At 34.1% G+C, this 17888-nt stretch overlaps 1 protein-coding gene across 1 annotated transcript in view; it reads left to right on the top strand.

Moving 5' to 3' along the window:
* Positions 1-17622, top strand: part of LOC124372322 (alpha-globin transcription factor CP2-like) — a 53888-nt gene extending 36266 nt beyond the window's left edge. Inside the window, exons 4-6 of the mRNA XM_046830702.1 lie at positions 221-414; positions 7757-7986; positions 16671-17622. Coding sequence (XP_046686658.1) covers positions 221-414; positions 7757-7986; positions 16671-16723 — 477 coding nt within the window. The 3' untranslated portion in view covers positions 16724-17622. The remainder of the gene's footprint in view (positions 1-220; positions 415-7756; positions 7987-16670) is intronic.
* Positions 17623-17888: the final 266 nt, after the last annotated feature.

Below are 17888 nucleotides of genomic sequence, written 5' to 3'. Positions count from 1 at the left end.
AAATAAAAATTTGCCTTCACAAATTTCAATATTAAAGCAAAATAGTATAAAGCAAGTGGGAAATTTATCATTGGGTTAATCTTGTTTTAGGAAGAATGACTTTGTAAGTTACGCAAAAGACAACGATAGTAAAGATACACTAAACTAAAATTTCATGTAATCATAAGAGGTAACTTCAATATTATGCTAGTTATGTTACATGGTGTAATGCTTTTAACAGGGAGCTCTAATTGGAAGTGCTACACCTCAGCAAACAATGACTTGGCTCCAGGCAAACCGCTTTGCCGCCTACTTGCACACCTTTGCTAGCTTCTCTGGGGCCGATTTGATGCGTCTCTCTCGTGACGACCTCATCCAGATCTGCGGCCTAGCTGATGGCATCCGCCTCTTCAACTCTCTTCATCCTCGGGCCAAGTAAGTTCTGCCTTGATGTCATTCATTGTGTGATTGTGCCGTGCATCCTGTGAATTAACAAGTAGAAACCATGTGAGGAACATACTTGTTTGAAAATTTTGTGTGATACATTTAACCCTTCGTACGCTGTAAGCGGAATATTCCGCCGAGTAAATCTAACTCGAAACGTTCTAAGCGGAATAGATCACGGAATCCCCTGACAACGTAATATAATTACGTTAGTTCTACAAATTGCCGCCAGAATGCTTGAGAGTAAATATTTGGTGTTCTAATATGACGCAATTTTAAGCGTGACTCATCAAAACATCTGGGACCAATCACAACGGAAGCTTTTGTTTGCTTTGTCAGTCCACGCCATTGCCAGTGAGCAAGCGGTACGCTCTAAGTGGAAATACTCGCGCGTGACAGTCAGCTGCCGGCGGCCGCTGTGTATTGTTGTTTATTGTTTATATCCTGCTATACTGCTTTAGCTGTCTGTTGTGCGAGGTTATCCATATCGATAATGTGATAAACTATATATCTATGTAAAACATGTGAGGCCAAACCTGCCCTCCACCCAGATGAGTGTTTTGAGATTTACCACATACAAGTCCAATATTAGTGTGCCTTTTTTATTTTTGTGCCATTTTGTATTCTTTATATATTCCATATTTGTCATGGATTTGTTCCCTTCATTATCTACTAATTTTGTATAAATAATATGAATTACTGTTGTGCTAACTTTTGCTACCTTCAGAAAAATTTATTGGACTTTATATACTGCGTGTATATTTACATGTATATGTACTCATATGTAAATAAAATAAAAGCAATACAAAAACTATCATGTGTTTTCATCAGTTGCATGACCAATAAACCTAAAAAATATATAACTTTGAAAAAATTAAAAATTATTTTTTATTGAGCATTAGAGCAATTTTATACAACTTGCTTTCAGCGTACGAAGGGTTAAAATTCTGTGTGAAAAAGGTGTTATTATATTTATTAATGTGCATTACTAAGGTAGCACAGTGTGATAATGAAAATTTATAATTTTATCCTGATTTTCTCATAAAAGACCAATAATTTGCCCAATAACAAATTCTAGGATCTCTTTGTTTATATGTTATGCACATTACTAACAGGTAATGTTTCTTGGATTGAACACTTTAACTCTGATTAACTTTGTGCAAGGTAAATATAAGTTATATTTTCTTCTTGTTAATCTTCTGATTTTACTCTCACCCAAGTTTAGCAAATCAAAAGGAACTTCATATAAAATAACTAACACAGCACACGTAAATAAACCAACTACGATCTGCATACTTGATCTGCATATAACAGAACTGAACATAGCTCTTCAGCAATTTTCAATTGTTACATCTACAACGTGGATGACATGTCAAAACAGTCGTTTAAGGGATTTTTAGTAAAGTTTCAACCAGAAACATTATAAAATAATGTTGGTAATACAGTAAGAGCCCGCTAATCCGGCATCCAATGGTTCGGCACTTTCATTAATGCCGGAACCGTCTTTAAAAAAATCGCGTAAATGAGATATTTTAACAACACTGTGAAACGTACAGTTCGCAAGAGCGCTCGGAAAGGTTCGTGCTCAGTCGGAAGGGATCGTATATGTGACGCAGCAGCTGTGTGTGAGGGGGGTTCAGGGCCACTTGCCGAGTTTCCGCCGTTAAGTGGCTTATAGACGGGGAAAGTAGAAACAGCAAGTACTGGCGGCCAGTACTTGACAATACGTCACTTTCCACCAATTTCCATTTTACACAGGGAAAGTTATTGGCAGCAAGTATATCGGTTGTACTGTCGGCCAGTAGGCCAGTCTATTGTGAAAATGTAGGCCAGTCTTACGTGTTTGTTTAGCGTCTAGCGTCTGCCTCAGTCTCAGTCACTGTCAGTTCGTACTCGAGTGCAGTACGTGAGTGTTGTGCTCGTTCATATTGTGTTTTAACTTTCTCAAAGTTGTGCAAAATGTTTTCCAAGCCCAGCTCATCCACCAGCAAAGTTGGAAATAAACGTAAGCATGTCACACTTACCATTGAAACAAAAGCTAGAAATTATAAGACGTGTAGAAAAAAGGTGAGAGTAGAATGAAGCTAATGGAAGAATTCAACTTGGTTCATCAACAATGTATGACATCAAGAAGAATAAAGAAAAGTTACTTAAATTTAAGTCTCAAAACTACAAATGTCAAAGACATGCAGTCTCGACAAACTTTAAAAAAACCTAAACTTGACGACCTTGACGAAATTTTATTCAAATGGTTTAGCGCTAAGCGGTCTGAAGGGAAGCCTGTGACTGGGCCCATGATCATGGAAAAAGCTAAACAGTTCCGTGAGGAATTAAAAAATAGATGAGAAAAGAATGTGCCTTTTCTGATGGTTGGCTGCACCGATTTAAAAATCGACACGGAATACGGAAGCTTGATGTAGCTGGAGAGCTCCGATCAGCCGACCAAAATGCGGCTGAAGAATATAAAGCTGAATTTGAAAATCTACTTGAAGACTGCGATTTGTCAGCATGCCGGATTTTACAACGCTGATGAAACTGGCCTACTTTGGCGTTGTTTGCCTAATTCGACTTTGGCAGCAGGGGATGAGAAATGTGCCAAAAGGCTTTAAAAAAACAAAGACCGTTTGACAATTTTGCTCTGTGGCAATGCCTCAGGGGACCACATGTTGACGCCTTTCGTCATCGGAAAAAGCAAAAAAGCCAAGACCTCTGAAAGGCACATTACCCACCTACCCGTAATATACGATGCTCAATCCAATGCGTGGATGAACTCCGAGTTATTTAGAAATTGGTTTTTCCACCACTTCGTCCCATCTGTAAAAGACAATCTGAAAAACCGTGGCTTACCTGAAGACAGCAAGGTTGTGCTCATCCTAGACAATTGCAGAGCTCACCCTGCAGCGTCTGAGTTGATATCGGGAAAATATTTTTTTACTGCATACCTCCCGGCAAATGGTCACGTCCTTGATTCAGCCAATGGATCAAGGAGTGATTCAGAACTTTAAATGGCTTTACAGAGCGTCCTTTCTTCAAGGCCTGATAAACTCAGAGTGTACGGTGGTTGATTTTCAGAAAAAATTCAACATAAAAGATGCAATTTTCGGGAATCGCCTTGGCATGGAAAAAGGTCAAGCCCACCACTCTACAGAAATCTTGGCGAAAACTATGGCCAGCTGCCTACCAAGAAGAGGACATTGCTGTTTCAATCGACAATGAAGCAATACTGGACTTGGTGGCCTACAGTTCCCCAAGACGAAATAAGGAAAGTGCCACAAGAAGAAATCTTGGAGTGGATACAAATTGATTGCAACGAGCCAGTTGAAGAAGAAATTAACGGATGAACTGCTCATCAAAAGTGTACTTGCACCTCAGTCAGAGCCTCATCCTGTGGAGTCCGAATCAGATGATGAAGAGGGAGTAGATGATGATCCAACACCCGTGCCTACGTGGAGTGAAGCAAGTGCCACTATCGACACGTTTATACGATTTGCCGAACGCAGCAGCTCCTACAATGCTTCAGAGCTTGTAAATTTATGTGTTCTGAGAAATGACTTTTTTAAAGAAGAAACATGATACAAAAAAAACAAACAGACATTAGGACTTTTTTCAAATAAAATACTGTACACAAAAATTATGTTTACCATAATATTTTATTACATAATGTACGCACTAGTTAGCCTACATCTAAGTTAACCTAAGTTTAAAAATGTTTTTCTAGGCATTAAATGTTCATTTTGTGTTCAAACTAATGTTTGTTTAATTTTATTTATCTCCTTAGTAATTCTTTAATTATGTACACGTAAAGAGTGATTTTTTTTAAAGCCACGCTCTGAAACTTAGACGACAATTTTTTTAGCCCGCTATCATCGTTAAAGTAGGAAAAGTAAAATCAAGCTACTGTACATTATCGCTTTGGGACTGAAAAACCCAGCCACTATTTTTTAAAGAGTGATTGTATTTTGGCTGGGTTTTCAGCTTTTCTGAGTTAATAACACTTGATTTCACTCCTTTTACTTTAGTGTGATACGATTTTAGTGGCTAAAAACCGAATTTTCCGGCATTTTCATATGACGCTCGGTAATAATCCGGGAATTTTTCAATAATCCGGAACACTTCGATCCCCGAAAGTGCCGAATTAGCGGGCTTTTACTGTAAATATAATACTAAGAACCATAATCAACTTCTGGCACCTCTCATGTAGCGGGCTCTGCAGCTCTAAAGTCGAATTGTAGGATATTTTTCAAATAATGAGAACTTGTTAAAGTGTTTGTAAATACATTTGAAAAAGTGTTTTAATTATAACATTTATTGGAACAGTTTATGCAGAAATAATTCCCTGGACAACAGTAATCGCTACCTGGAGTTGGTAATGGTAATTTAGAATGCCCAGAATCACCAAACTATATTGTTCATTCTAATTTAAACATAACCCCCATCTGCCAGTATAAGAAAAACTGTAGTTCTAGGTTATTTTATGCATTTGTAAGATTTTTGTATTACAACATTTTCACTCAATACGGTCCATGGCACTATGCGCCTGCAGTAAATATGTTCTCTTTGTAATCCTTATACCATACTCAATACACTTAAATATTACTGTGAGCCCCTTCGGCCTCCTGTTAATTAAAAAAAAAATGTTATACATAATTACATAATAAATAAAGTAATTTTTTGTATCCATTAGGAGTTGTGAAGATAACCTGACAGTTATATTTGTAAAAATGATTTGATTTATTACAAAAATGTTTCTTCAAATGCTTTTCAACTACACATATTTAATTTAAAAGTGTATTTTCTTAATGTTATACTGGATTATTAATGATCTAGATAATGGCAAAAGTGGGTACATTGCAAATTTATAATGCACACTTAATTCAACAGCTACTTTGATTAACATCACTCACTGTTGTGTCACTTATTACAGTTCTAAGATGGTTAATAAACTATATGATTTATTTATATTTAGCATTGGAAATGTGATGAACAGCTGAATAAAGTGGTGTTTTATTTCTTCCTTTACGTCAATTGTGATGTCAGTGACATTTGCCAAACACTAGTGATGATCAGCTTGTGTTTCCGTCCATTATATGATAATTTTGTCAGCAGCGCTTGGTTTTTTTTCCGTAATTGTTTTGAGATAAATATATTATATTGTATTTATTGATTTAGCGTACCTTTTAATATTTGTATAGTTAGTGTATATTAATAATTTGAGTGCCAAAGGATCAATTAGATGAGCATTACAATTACATGCAAGAAATACTGTGAGACAAACTCGTTGCTGTTTTACATGCGAAATTGCATGCTCTGATCTCATTGGCCTCGCATTTATTAATTATTAGTGGTCAGAGATTTTATTATATTTGCATTTTCATGATATCAGATTAAAGAACTGCTTTTTACTTGGATCACACCAAATGCTACAAAAATATTTTACATGTATAGTAAGCAGATCATGGTTGTCGACTAACTCCATATCAGTTGCTCTCTTACATATGTAAACATGTATATCCATATACATATCTAAATAGTAAACAGTTTTTATGTAAACTTTTTTGTGATAAAACTTGGAAGTATTACAAAGTGAGTAATTAAAATATAAGTTTTACATAGTAGATGGACTGGGTGGCTAACAATGTTCTTCCTGTGTTGGTAAATTGGTTTTATGTTTTTTTTTAATAAATTTATTTGTATGATAGAATATACTGTTTTTTTATGATGTAATATAGAGTTTTTTTTTTTCTTATAATCCTATTACAAAATCTACAAAATATCTCTTCTTCAGACCTTGTAAAGCAGTAAATGGTCAGTTTAACATGGAATAAACCTTTTTTTCTAAATAAGCTTTCAACATACTACAATGAAATTTCCAAAGTTTATTAAAAAAAAAAAACATGCACAGTCAAATGATGCATATGAAAACATATTTATGTATCTTTAAAATATAAAAAGATTTTTAAAATTATTAAAACAAAAAAGAACTTGTACACAAATTTTCTATGGATTTTCGTTTTTAGCTAGTCGCATGGACATTTAGTCCATAATTTTATCGTTAAAATTATATGGGATAAAAATGTTACCCCTTCATATAAAAAGGTTATGAATTTTGTAGTAAAAGCTTGCAAAAATCAACATTACCATCATTCTTTTATAACTTTCATTATTATACATTATAGTATTGTCTAATTCATTGTGAACAATAAGATTCCAAAATATAATTATGTTTACAGTAGTAAGCATTGGTTTTTACACATTGTATAAAAAAAGTGCACATCAACCAAAAAACAGCCTATGGTTAGAGAAAAATTGAATGTCAGATCTAGAGTTAAATAATAAATAATATAGATGTTGCAAAACCCTGTACTTGTCCACAGGGTTTTAAGCTGAGATGAACATTTTCTTAGCAAAAATGCTTCCAAGCCCCTCCGCGGGTGATTACAATAATAATTATCGTCTGTAGTTCTATAATACTTTATCCTCTAGAACCAGTATATATATATATATATATATATATATATATATATATATATATATATAGAATTGTAAAAATATTTAGAACCTCAATAATAAAAAGATTGTTTTAAAGGTTTTATTAAAAGCAGTAGATCTATAGTTAGAAAATAAAATAAAAATATACAACAAAATGCATCTAGTCTTCTCTTAATTTTGAATGCAAAATTAAATTAAATAGTTTGGTTATTTTTACTATTAAAAAAGTAATTTTTAACATACATTTATCTTTAAAAAAACTACTTAGGGCTTACCAACATCATTCAATCTGTAGACTTATTTGTTTTGTAAACACCAATGATTAAAATCATTGAAATGGATTGCTTTTTAGTAGTATTTTCAATAGAGATCATTAAAAAATTGTTTAAATTGGTTATACTTAACCTTTTATGAATGTCTGTCATTTCAAAATAAAATCAGACTATAACATAACCTGAAAACCTCCAGTACTAGTTACAGACGCCAAGACAAGACACTTAGAAGTGTACAACGTTTGCTTTCGTTCATATTTGTGTCAGGCACAGTGCATCAGCACAGCTGTCATACCAACAGGCTTGGCCATTATTGTTGGATATTACTTTCGCACCAAAAAGTATAGATAACCTAGTTTGAACGTTAATCACAAACTAACTAGTCCAGCAAAAATTACGGGTGTTACATTAAAATGTAATTGTTCAACCAAATTACGGTTTTGAACATTCATAACCAGGAAAATTTTTAATCGTATTAAGACCAAAGTTTTATACAAGAAAAAACAGCCTGTGGTTAGAGAAAATTCAAATGCTGGTTCTAGAGTTAAATATAAATAATATAAATGTTGCAGGACCCTGTACTTGTGCGTACAGAACTCTCCGGTGGTGTATCAGGCAGTGTACCTAGCCTCACTGTCCAGCCGCGAGATGTGTGTCAAGGTGGCAGCCCTGCTGGGCTTCTCACACAATCAGCTGACTCACATATACATGCAGGGTCCCAACGGCATCCATGTCGTCATCACAGATGAGCTTGTCCGCAACATCAAAGATGAAGCCACTTTCATTACAGAACTTATCTCAGGTACAGGTGGTATAATTAGTCTCTAAATTGTATTTCATATCATACATTGTTTTATTTAGAATAGTAGTAATAAGATTATGTAGTATTAAATAAAAATAGCAGCATATTAAAATAATTATTCATTTTGTATGTTTATTTATAAATTTAATGAAAGAATGTATAAAAAGGAGCACATGTTGTACATTAAAGTAATACTGCACAAGTAAAACAAACCAAGAGAGTTTCTCAATACCAGATTTTATTTATTTTAAATATATTCTTTATGTAAAATTTATTATAATATTCAAAATGACACTGAAATTACAAATGCAAATTCAAAGAGGTACAAAACGTAAGAAAAATGAGAATTTAGGATATTGTTGTTATATAGAAATGTGTCAAGTTAATAGTTCTATTATTTTTATACAGTGGGTTTTTTGTTGTCATCTTACATTTATATTGGTTTTTTATGTAATTTAATTTAAATTTTGAGCTTCAATTAAATTTATATTTATATTATTATAGGCCTAAATTCTTTGTGAGGGTACGCTAGTTGGCTGCTGGCTGCACATCTTACCCTTCCTTTTTAACATGTGAATAATGTTGAAAACTATTATAAATAGAAACTTATAATACATGTTTCACATCCATAAATGTTTCACCTCAGGAACTTGCATTGTAGTTTCTTAGTGCTAATGAATTGTTAAAAATACGATTATTTGTTAATATTAATTGTTTATCATCTATATTTAACATAGATTTGTCCATAAGTAACTCTTATGTTTAACACAATACATTCTACACATTAATTATAAATGGACTAAACACTAATTCATACCAGTCAAACTTTAATGATCTAACATTAAGGGGAATCATCAATTAAATTATTGATGATTTTTGGGGATTTTTTATGAGGCAAGGTGTTAAAATAAAGTTGGTAAATTTATTCAAATAAGACATATGCAGGGTCCCAACGGCATCAGTCGGTCATTTGTTAATTTTGTTCAATAATAACTGAGCAATAAAAAAAGTATAAGTCCTATGTCACATATTTTTTCTATAAAACAATTCTCTAACTGAAGTATTGTACCTTACTGTGCTTTCTAGAAACCTGACTGATGGTGATATTTCGACATCAAAACCAATCTAAGGGATAAGAAACAGAAAAAACAAGGATTGTTTAGATTAGTTACCTTTATATCAGATAATGGAAGGCAGTTTACTTCCCATGAATTTGATAGCTTTTGGCCAGATGTGGAATTATTCACAAAATAACAGCCCCATATAATTCTAACTCTAATTGACAGCGAGATATTACAGTAGTGAGAAAAACAAGTGGGGCTTTGGCAGAATCGAGTCAAAGGATGGACAAACGAATTACACTGTTCAAATGGGCAATGGACAAATATGGAAAAGAGATGTGGACTGATCACAAGTAAGGTACAATACTTAGTTAGAGAATTTTTTTATAGAAAAAAATATGTGACATAGGTTTATCTCCTCTGCAGCATTTTTAAAATAAGACAGACACATACAAAAATATAACTTATACCAAAATTTAAAACTGAATACTTAATTGGTTGGCCAGCCATACCTAATATAACTCACTGGTGTCACATGGTCGATGAATACATTGTTTCCTTCTTATCAGAGACTTGTCATGTGAAATTTTCTATCTTGTTTAACCCGTTGTGGTTGAAAGACACGTGTTACACTTCTACCGCTCAGTAAACCAAACGCTGAAAGATGTGAGCTACGCATCTTCTGTTCATCATTTAGCAATTACTGTTTATTTCGTGCTTTTTCCACTAGAATGTGCTTGGATGCTCTCAGTTACCTTTGGTACTGTATTGTTTTCACAGTAGTAGCTTACAAATAATATCAGCTCTTCATAACATCGTATCAGATCTTCACTTTCACCTTCAGATCTGCTTGTAATAAATTGCGGTCATTCGCATTTGTTGTTTACTATAGGCAATAATCTGTGTTCTTCAGAACTTGACAGATCGTAATTAGAAAGTTGCAGTGATGGAGAATACGATAACAACGATTTGTTCCATGACAAATTAGTTTGAGTTTGTCGGCGAATATTAGTTTACAATCCCGAGCTGTGTAAACAACAAGCTGAATCCTATTCTAGATTATTTGATTATTTTAGTTCAGTACTTATCTAAATAAATAAAGCATATATACTATTACATTGTGTTTTTGGTGCAATTAAAATTACCGCAAGTAAACTAAGCACCAAGTAAACTGGCCGACTGACTAACCAATGTAAACAACTCCATTGGATGTCACGCGCTAAGGTTTTTTCTGGCTCGCAATTGAATTAAAGTATCAAAGATAATGTTGTTTTTTTTTTTTTTTAATTCTTTTGTTCATCAGGACTAATGATTGTGATTATTTCATGGCTTTATAAATTTCATATTGTTCTGTTATATTTGATCTTCCATTTTTTGTTTCATTGTACGTATAATTTCTTTGTCTTCCTTTATTCATTATTTACTTATTATTCTATGTTTCTATCTATATTCATGATTTTCATTCATTCTATGTTCTGAGAACTAAAGAGGCATGTTTTGTTTATGGGTAGGTGATTTTTATATCTGGAATGAAAACTTATGTCCTACCTGTCCTATATTAAATCCGGTGTCATTTGTGCATTTTATTTTATACACTACTGTACCTTCATATTTTTTGTTTTGGTTAGGGTTTTATAACACTTGACCTAGGCTGTTTTTCGACTTGTAATTTATATTTAATCCTTGTCTTTTAAAAAACGCTTGACCTAGACTGTGTTTTTTTTTTACTTGTAATTTATATTTAATCTTTGTCTTTTAATCGTGTTGTGAGATGAATCATAGATCTTCCCAGGATATTTCAATAAAATGTTTCTTTGGCTCAATGGGCTGAGATGAATTATGTTTGTTTTTGTTTAAGAAAACCGCTCTCACATTTTTCTCTTCATGTAAATGTACTACCTTTCTGTAGCAGGTTATTTAGGGGATATAATATTGTTGCCAAGTCTTATGAGTCTGTTGCAATAGTTAAACACTCTTAAAAATGTTTTCAGTTCTGCTACATTTTCTGGTCTCCTTGCATTCAATATGCCTCCTGAGTTTAGCGTCAGACGTGTGCATTCCGTCAGAATATATCACATGATCAATTTTCGTTTTGAAAAATCTGCATTTGTCCCTGTTTAGCCGTAAGTCTTTAGATTTCAATCTTTTAAACACTTGAGAAAATGTTTGAAGCAGCTTAGTTTTTGTAAATCCCTCTGCTGAAATGTCATATCATTTGAACAACAATAGCCTACATAATAACCTAGCAACAGTCAAGGCCCATGTAGTGTGTCACCAGCTGCGTAGTCCATCAGCTATATGCCATACAGCATTTGGATCGATATCAGCTGACAACGAGTAATATTACGAATATAAACTCTATAAAATGAATTAATATTTATTAGTAGAGAATTTGACTGGTGCAAGTTATGTTATAACTTAAATGGTTTTTGCGTAATAATAGCAGAAAGTTTTCCGACGGCTGTGCAGTATTTATCAGTGTACAAACAGTATTGATGAATATCTGTGCCATCGGTCATCAGTTGGAGAGTTAACACTAAGAGAGTTTCGTCCTGATGATGACTGTTGATCATGCACAGTGATCTATCGATCACCTCTTTTACCCCAGTATCTCGACTTTTGTGGTTAGTGATGTGCCACTCCTGGACATCTATAGGTTGTTCAGATGTAAGTGACAGGTTTTTTGCTCTATCCATTGTAGGTTCAACTGGAAAGTGAACTCTCCCGGGGTAATTTCAACCTTACATAAAAGTGCAAAAATTGTGAATAATAAATCAAAACTGTTCAACAGTTGTTGCATCTGTAAAATTGTGCCATGTGAAACTTGCAGAAAATCATCCTTTATGTATAATTTTGAAATAACAATATATATAATCACAACTATGACATATTTGGGCTGTTGAAAATATTGAAAAGAGACATCCCCGCGATCAGCCACTGAGCGATTTCAAGATTCTTCCACACAATCTATGATGGAGGAGAAGGCGCTGGATCCTGTTGACACCCAGGAGATTTCCTCTCGAGCTGCACAAAAGGAAGTGTTACTCTTACCATCACCGAGTGTTTATAGCCTTCCATATGATTCCTTCTGTGATGCTGTTAAAAAACAGTAAGACAAGTCCATTGTCTCCTGGTAGCAGTGACGATTGTGAAGCAGTCGAGATCGAGTGAGATCCTCAACGATAAACAACCAAACCTGGACAGACAAGATTGTTCTTCTTTTTAGAAGGTTAAATTTTGTAGTAACTGAACAGTCAGCACTCAGAGAGATAGATTTTCGTACTTATATAAATAGTTCCCAAAATTCAAATTCAACTATTATCTTACACCAGAATGCTCAAATGGCGACAAATAAAGTCGATGAGTTCCAGTTGCTGTGCGATGACCTGAAACCCGATATTTTGGTGGTTTCAGAGCACGGTTTCACACTGGAGTCAATTGATTTGTTTTCCATTGAAAATTATTTAATGGGCAATTTTTTTTGTAGAGAAATTTTCAAGGGAGGTGGGGTTGCACTTTTCGTAAAAAATAATATTAAATTTCAGTCTATGCATTTTGAATTTAGTAAAGAGAAAGATTTTGAAGTGTCTGGTCTGAAAATTCAGACGTCCTTAAAATCTCAAGAGGTTAAAATAATTGGAATTTACAGGTCACCTCAAGGGTCTTTACAATATTTTTTTGAAAAATTAGAACTTCTTTTGAATAACTTATTCTTTAAAAACTCTAAATTTGTTGTTATTGGTGATCTAAATATTAACATATTAAAAGAGAGCGTGTGATACAAGACAGCTATGTGACTTATTGAAGACCTTTGGGTTGACAATGGACCATAGACTCGCCCACACAAATAACAGCCACGTCTGCAACTGCCATCGACAATATTATCTCAAATATTGAAAATGTAGTAGTATCGGTGTTTGTGCACGGGAATCGCCGACCATGACGCTCAGATTGCCGTCATTGATAGTTCGACACCATTATGCCACCAACCCGAAATAAAGCTAAAAAGGGATATGCAACCTTGTAACATTGCCCATCTAAAATATCTCCTCAGCAAAGAGAAATGGGTTTTTTTTTAACGAACCAATCTCTTCAGAACAAATGTTTTCTTCCTTTTATGAAACCTTTCTTTATTACTTAAATATAACCTGTCCGTACAAAAGTTTTAAATCCAAGGTTTTTAAACGACCGTGCTAAATGGATAACAAAGGGCATTCTAGTGTCACGCGAATCGATTGAGAGAATTGTCATATATGTCAAAAAATTCTACTGATAAGTACTTCCTCGATTATTTAAATCCTACAAAAGAATTTACCGCAAGGTAATTAACGCCGCTAAATCTTACAACGTAAACAAAAAACTAACATTTTCCCAAAAATTATAAATAAAACCTGCATGGGAAATAATTAATAAACATAAAAACAAGTTACAATACAAAAGCATTAATTTAAAGACTGAAAATGGAAACATTATAGAAGAATCGACGGACGTAGCAAATTTGCTATGTGACTTCTTTACATATGAGGTGACAAAGAAGTGTGACAAAGGGACTGTAAGAATAGCAGGCCCAATTATAAACTGCCATGAATCCTCAATGATGTTGACTTCAGTCAGTGAAGAGGAGGTGGCCATGGTTATATAAAAGATAAAACCAAAAAAGACCGTTGATGTCGATGGCATGTCGGCGTGGCTCGTAAAAAAAATGCGCTGTCTCACTTGTAGCCCCCCTCACACACAATTGATAAATTGTTCTTTTAACGAAGGAATTTTTCCCTCGCCTCTAAAGAAAGCTATTATTGCACCTGTTTTTTAAGAAAGGTGATCATACCCAGCCTAATAGCTACAGGCCGATCTCTATACTGCCTGTTTTTGGTAAGGTCTTTGAAAGCCTCTTTCTCTCTAGATTATTATCCTTTATAGATAAATTCAAAATCATTTCGAATCACCAATTTGGTTTTAGAGCTGGTAAATCCACAACATATGCTGTCATTCAGCTAACTGAATTAATAGTTAAAGGTCTTGAAGAACGAAATTCGACGCTTAGCGTCTTTTTAGACTTATCCAAAGCCTTTGACTGTGTGGATCATTTGATCCTTCTTGATCGATTAAGTGGCTATGGTATCCGAGGAGTCCCATTAAAACTGGGTTCAATCATACCTAAGTAATAGGACTCAACAAGTTCAGATCTGCGGTACATTATCTAAAGCTTTGAAAATAAGATATGGTGTACCCCAAGGATCAATCCTGGGACCTATACTTTTCTTATTATATGTGAACGATGTTGCTTCATCAGTCAATTCCGGAAACATCATACAATATGCTGATGACACAACTGTTTCTTTTAAATCGAATAACATGTCAAATCTTGAAAATTCAAACTTTTGAAGGGCTGAATAGCTGTATACAATATTTTAATATGCACAATCTAAACACTAACAGTTCTAAAACCAATTATATATTTTTTTGTAACCGAATACCTGTAAACGGTCATAGGCCAACAGTGATGTTGGGAGAAGAAGAACTCAACGAAGTATATAGTACTAAATTCCTTGGTATATTCTTAGATAGAGATTTGACATGGAATGTACATGTGGACAATGTATGTAAAAAGGTCTCATCAGGCATTTATGCTCTGAGATACCTGTCAAAATTTTGTTCAAGGCAGATCATGAGAACGGCTTACTATGGGGTTGTATTTCCTTATCTGTCCTATGGCATTGCATTATGGGGCAGTTTGTGGGAATGCAGCTTTTCTGAGACTTTTCAGACTACAAAAGAGAGCGCTCAGAGCGATTCTGAAATTGAAAAATTAGGGACTCGTGCAGGAATAAATTTAGGGAACTTGAGTTTTTGTCACTGCCCTGCTTATACATATTTGAGAACAAATAGATATTGCCGTTCGAAGTGTGTGCTGACGCAGGGTGGGGGACGTTCATAATTACAATACTAGAGGCCGGGAAAAATTTCAGAGTTGCCCAACATAGACTAAAAATTCTTACGAGAGGTCTACCATCTGAAGTTGGTGTAAAATTTTTGAACAAACTTCCTGATAATATAAAGAACCAGACGAACCCTATGCATTTTTAAACGATTACTTAAGCGTTATTTAATATTACATGAGTTTTATAGCGTGAGCGAGTTTATGGAACATACAACTTGATCGGGACATATCTCACTGGGTGTTGACATGTCTATTCTTATGTTGACATTGTTAATTTTTAGGAGTAAATCTTGTCTTTTATTAGGTACAATTGTTTAAATAAAATAATTTTAAACATTAACATAATTTATTGATAAATCTATAGAATTACACGATAGTTATAGAGTTATGACGATTGCTATACAAATTTTGTATTTGTCTTCTGGCAATAAAGAATTGTGAATTGTGAATATTTTTAAAATTGTCACCTGAAATAGATGTGAGGCTATTTATTTCTTCCACGAACCAAGTATCTTAATTTTATAGCGTCTGCATGTGGAAACATCAGATTTTACTTTTCCATTGTACAGTTTTACTTACACATTGTATTTAAACTCATGTACTTACTACACACCTATGGCACTGTACTAACTTCTCTTGACTGTCTAAAGGGCCCCATACACCTGCGAGTCTGGCTCTCGAGCCGGATCCGCTGATTATTCACCATACACCTACGTATCTTGTTCGCCCAGTTGCAAACATGAGTTTTTCGAAGAAGTTTGCAGCTGCGGTCATAGTGTTAGATGAGCTAGGTGTATTGTATGAGCTATGTAAGAATAAACGGAAGAAAAGGGTAATGTGGTCAAAGAATTGGTTACTAAATACTGTAGAAAGAGATTTAGTCACATGAATTTATTGAATTTTGTTAGGAATGATAGTCGCCAAGACTATCAGAACTATTTAAGGATGTCAGCTGAAAGTTTTAACATGTTATTGGACAAGGTTAAACCGCTTATAACAAAAAAAGACACTGTACTGCGAAACGCTATATCACCAGAGGAACGCCTCACTGCTACTCTCCGTTTTATGGCTACCGGACAGTCTACATAATAAATGCTATCGGCAAATTTCGATACTCTTCAATAAATGTTGTTAAAAAATCAGGGCTCATAAATAACTTGGAGTCAGCCATGTTAACTCAAAACAAACAAAACACCTTACCCTTGGCGGAACGAGTGGTGCGTAACGTTTGGCCTACAGTAGTGAAAACGGAATGAACAGATTTTTCGGTGGTGGGGGCACGAGTCCGATCCGTAATGCGCCATACACTGGCGAACTGATACTCGAGCCGAGCCGAGCTGAGCCGCACGGCAAGCAGTGGCGGATCCGGCTCGGCTCGCCTGAATTTGACTCGGCTCGGTTCTTTATTGTCCATACACTGACGGATTTGGTCCATTTCTAGGCGAGTCGAGCCAGGCTCGCGAGCCAGACTCGCAGGTGTATGGGGCCCTTTAGCAGCATGCTATCACTGACATTCAAACAAACAGCAGGTCCATCATGCCAGATTACTGAACAGCCAGATTGTATAGATTGTACTGAACTAAGCAGTTGGGAGCTCTTGGACATTTGGCATTTTATATTAACTTGTGAGTTTCAATTATTATTTTTGAAAGTATTATTGATGAATTTTTTCATTGTTTCAGATGAGTCAGGTGAGGGGTTGTGCCTTGTTCTGAAGCAGCCTCCTCCACATTAAATACAACAGCCTACACTTCTATTGCATGCTAATTATCTTTAAATATTATTATGTGTAACCATATAATATAATCATTATCTTATTTACTTCCTTTGTCTGCACAGACTTCCAATTCATGAGGATTTTGTTGTAAAAAACACTTGCCTGTAAATTTTCTTGCCTACCTAACATAATTATTAGGTTATTACAGACTTTAAATACGGATCAATTTGTGTTAGATATTTTATATACTGTATGTGTAGTAGGAAACCAAGATTCGTTGAACCACCGCTATTGCCCTTCTAGGTTGAAAACAACATTAAACCAAATCTATTTATGCCCCTAATTTTTAATTGCAGAATTATAGGAGATATATTATTATAAAGATAAGACCAATACATACAAACACTTTTGAATTGTTACTCTACAGTTTGTATTTATTACGCGTAAAATATTGAACTTAATAAAGTCACAACATTTACATTATTTTGTATGAAGGAATAAGATTAATGAAAAACTTAGGAAAGTACTTTGGTGCATATTAATACCTGTACATCTTTAAAGTGAGTAATCTACCAAAATTCAACGACTAAATACAAGGGTGTAAAATATTTGAGGTTTAATATTTGATCTTATAGGGCTAAAATCAAAATGGCCACCAATATAGCCAACTTATATATAATTGGTACCAAGAGCTTGTTTTGCTTGCTTCAGAAAATATGTTTTAATTCAATTTAATTGTTATTTTTAATTGTTCATTCATAAAATAGTCTCTCTGTTTATGTATTTTACTCTGTTATTGATTAGTACTTTTCCTGTTTTGTTACTGTAATTAAAATCCTAGGTATAAATAAAATTGTACTTTTAAATTGTTACGTTTCTTACACATGTGATATACAAAATTATGTTGTGGTTTCTTATGTTAATTTTATTGTTATTTGAACCCTTTTTCTATCACTAGGTGCAGTACAGATGGAACTTATAGTAAGCGTATAATATATTATTAATATATTAACTCTCATATATAATAAACTAACTTGCATGACAATACTAACACTTCAATTATTTACACATATTCTGTATAACAAGATGTAGTTTGTTGTCTGTAATTATTACTCTCAGGTACCTTACATTCATTTCCATGTAGTCATAGACATTACCAACAATTAGTACAAACTATAAGATA

The sequence above is a fragment of the Homalodisca vitripennis genome, unplaced genomic scaffold (genome assembly GCF_021130785.1).
Source record: "Homalodisca vitripennis isolate AUS2020 unplaced genomic scaffold, UT_GWSS_2.1 ScUCBcl_2880;HRSCAF=8023, whole genome shotgun sequence".
NCBI lineage: Eukaryota > Metazoa > Arthropoda > Insecta > Hemiptera > Cicadellidae > Homalodisca > Homalodisca vitripennis.
The sequence above is the reverse complement of the archived record's forward strand: the minus strand, read 5'-3'. Positions and strand labels throughout refer to the sequence as shown.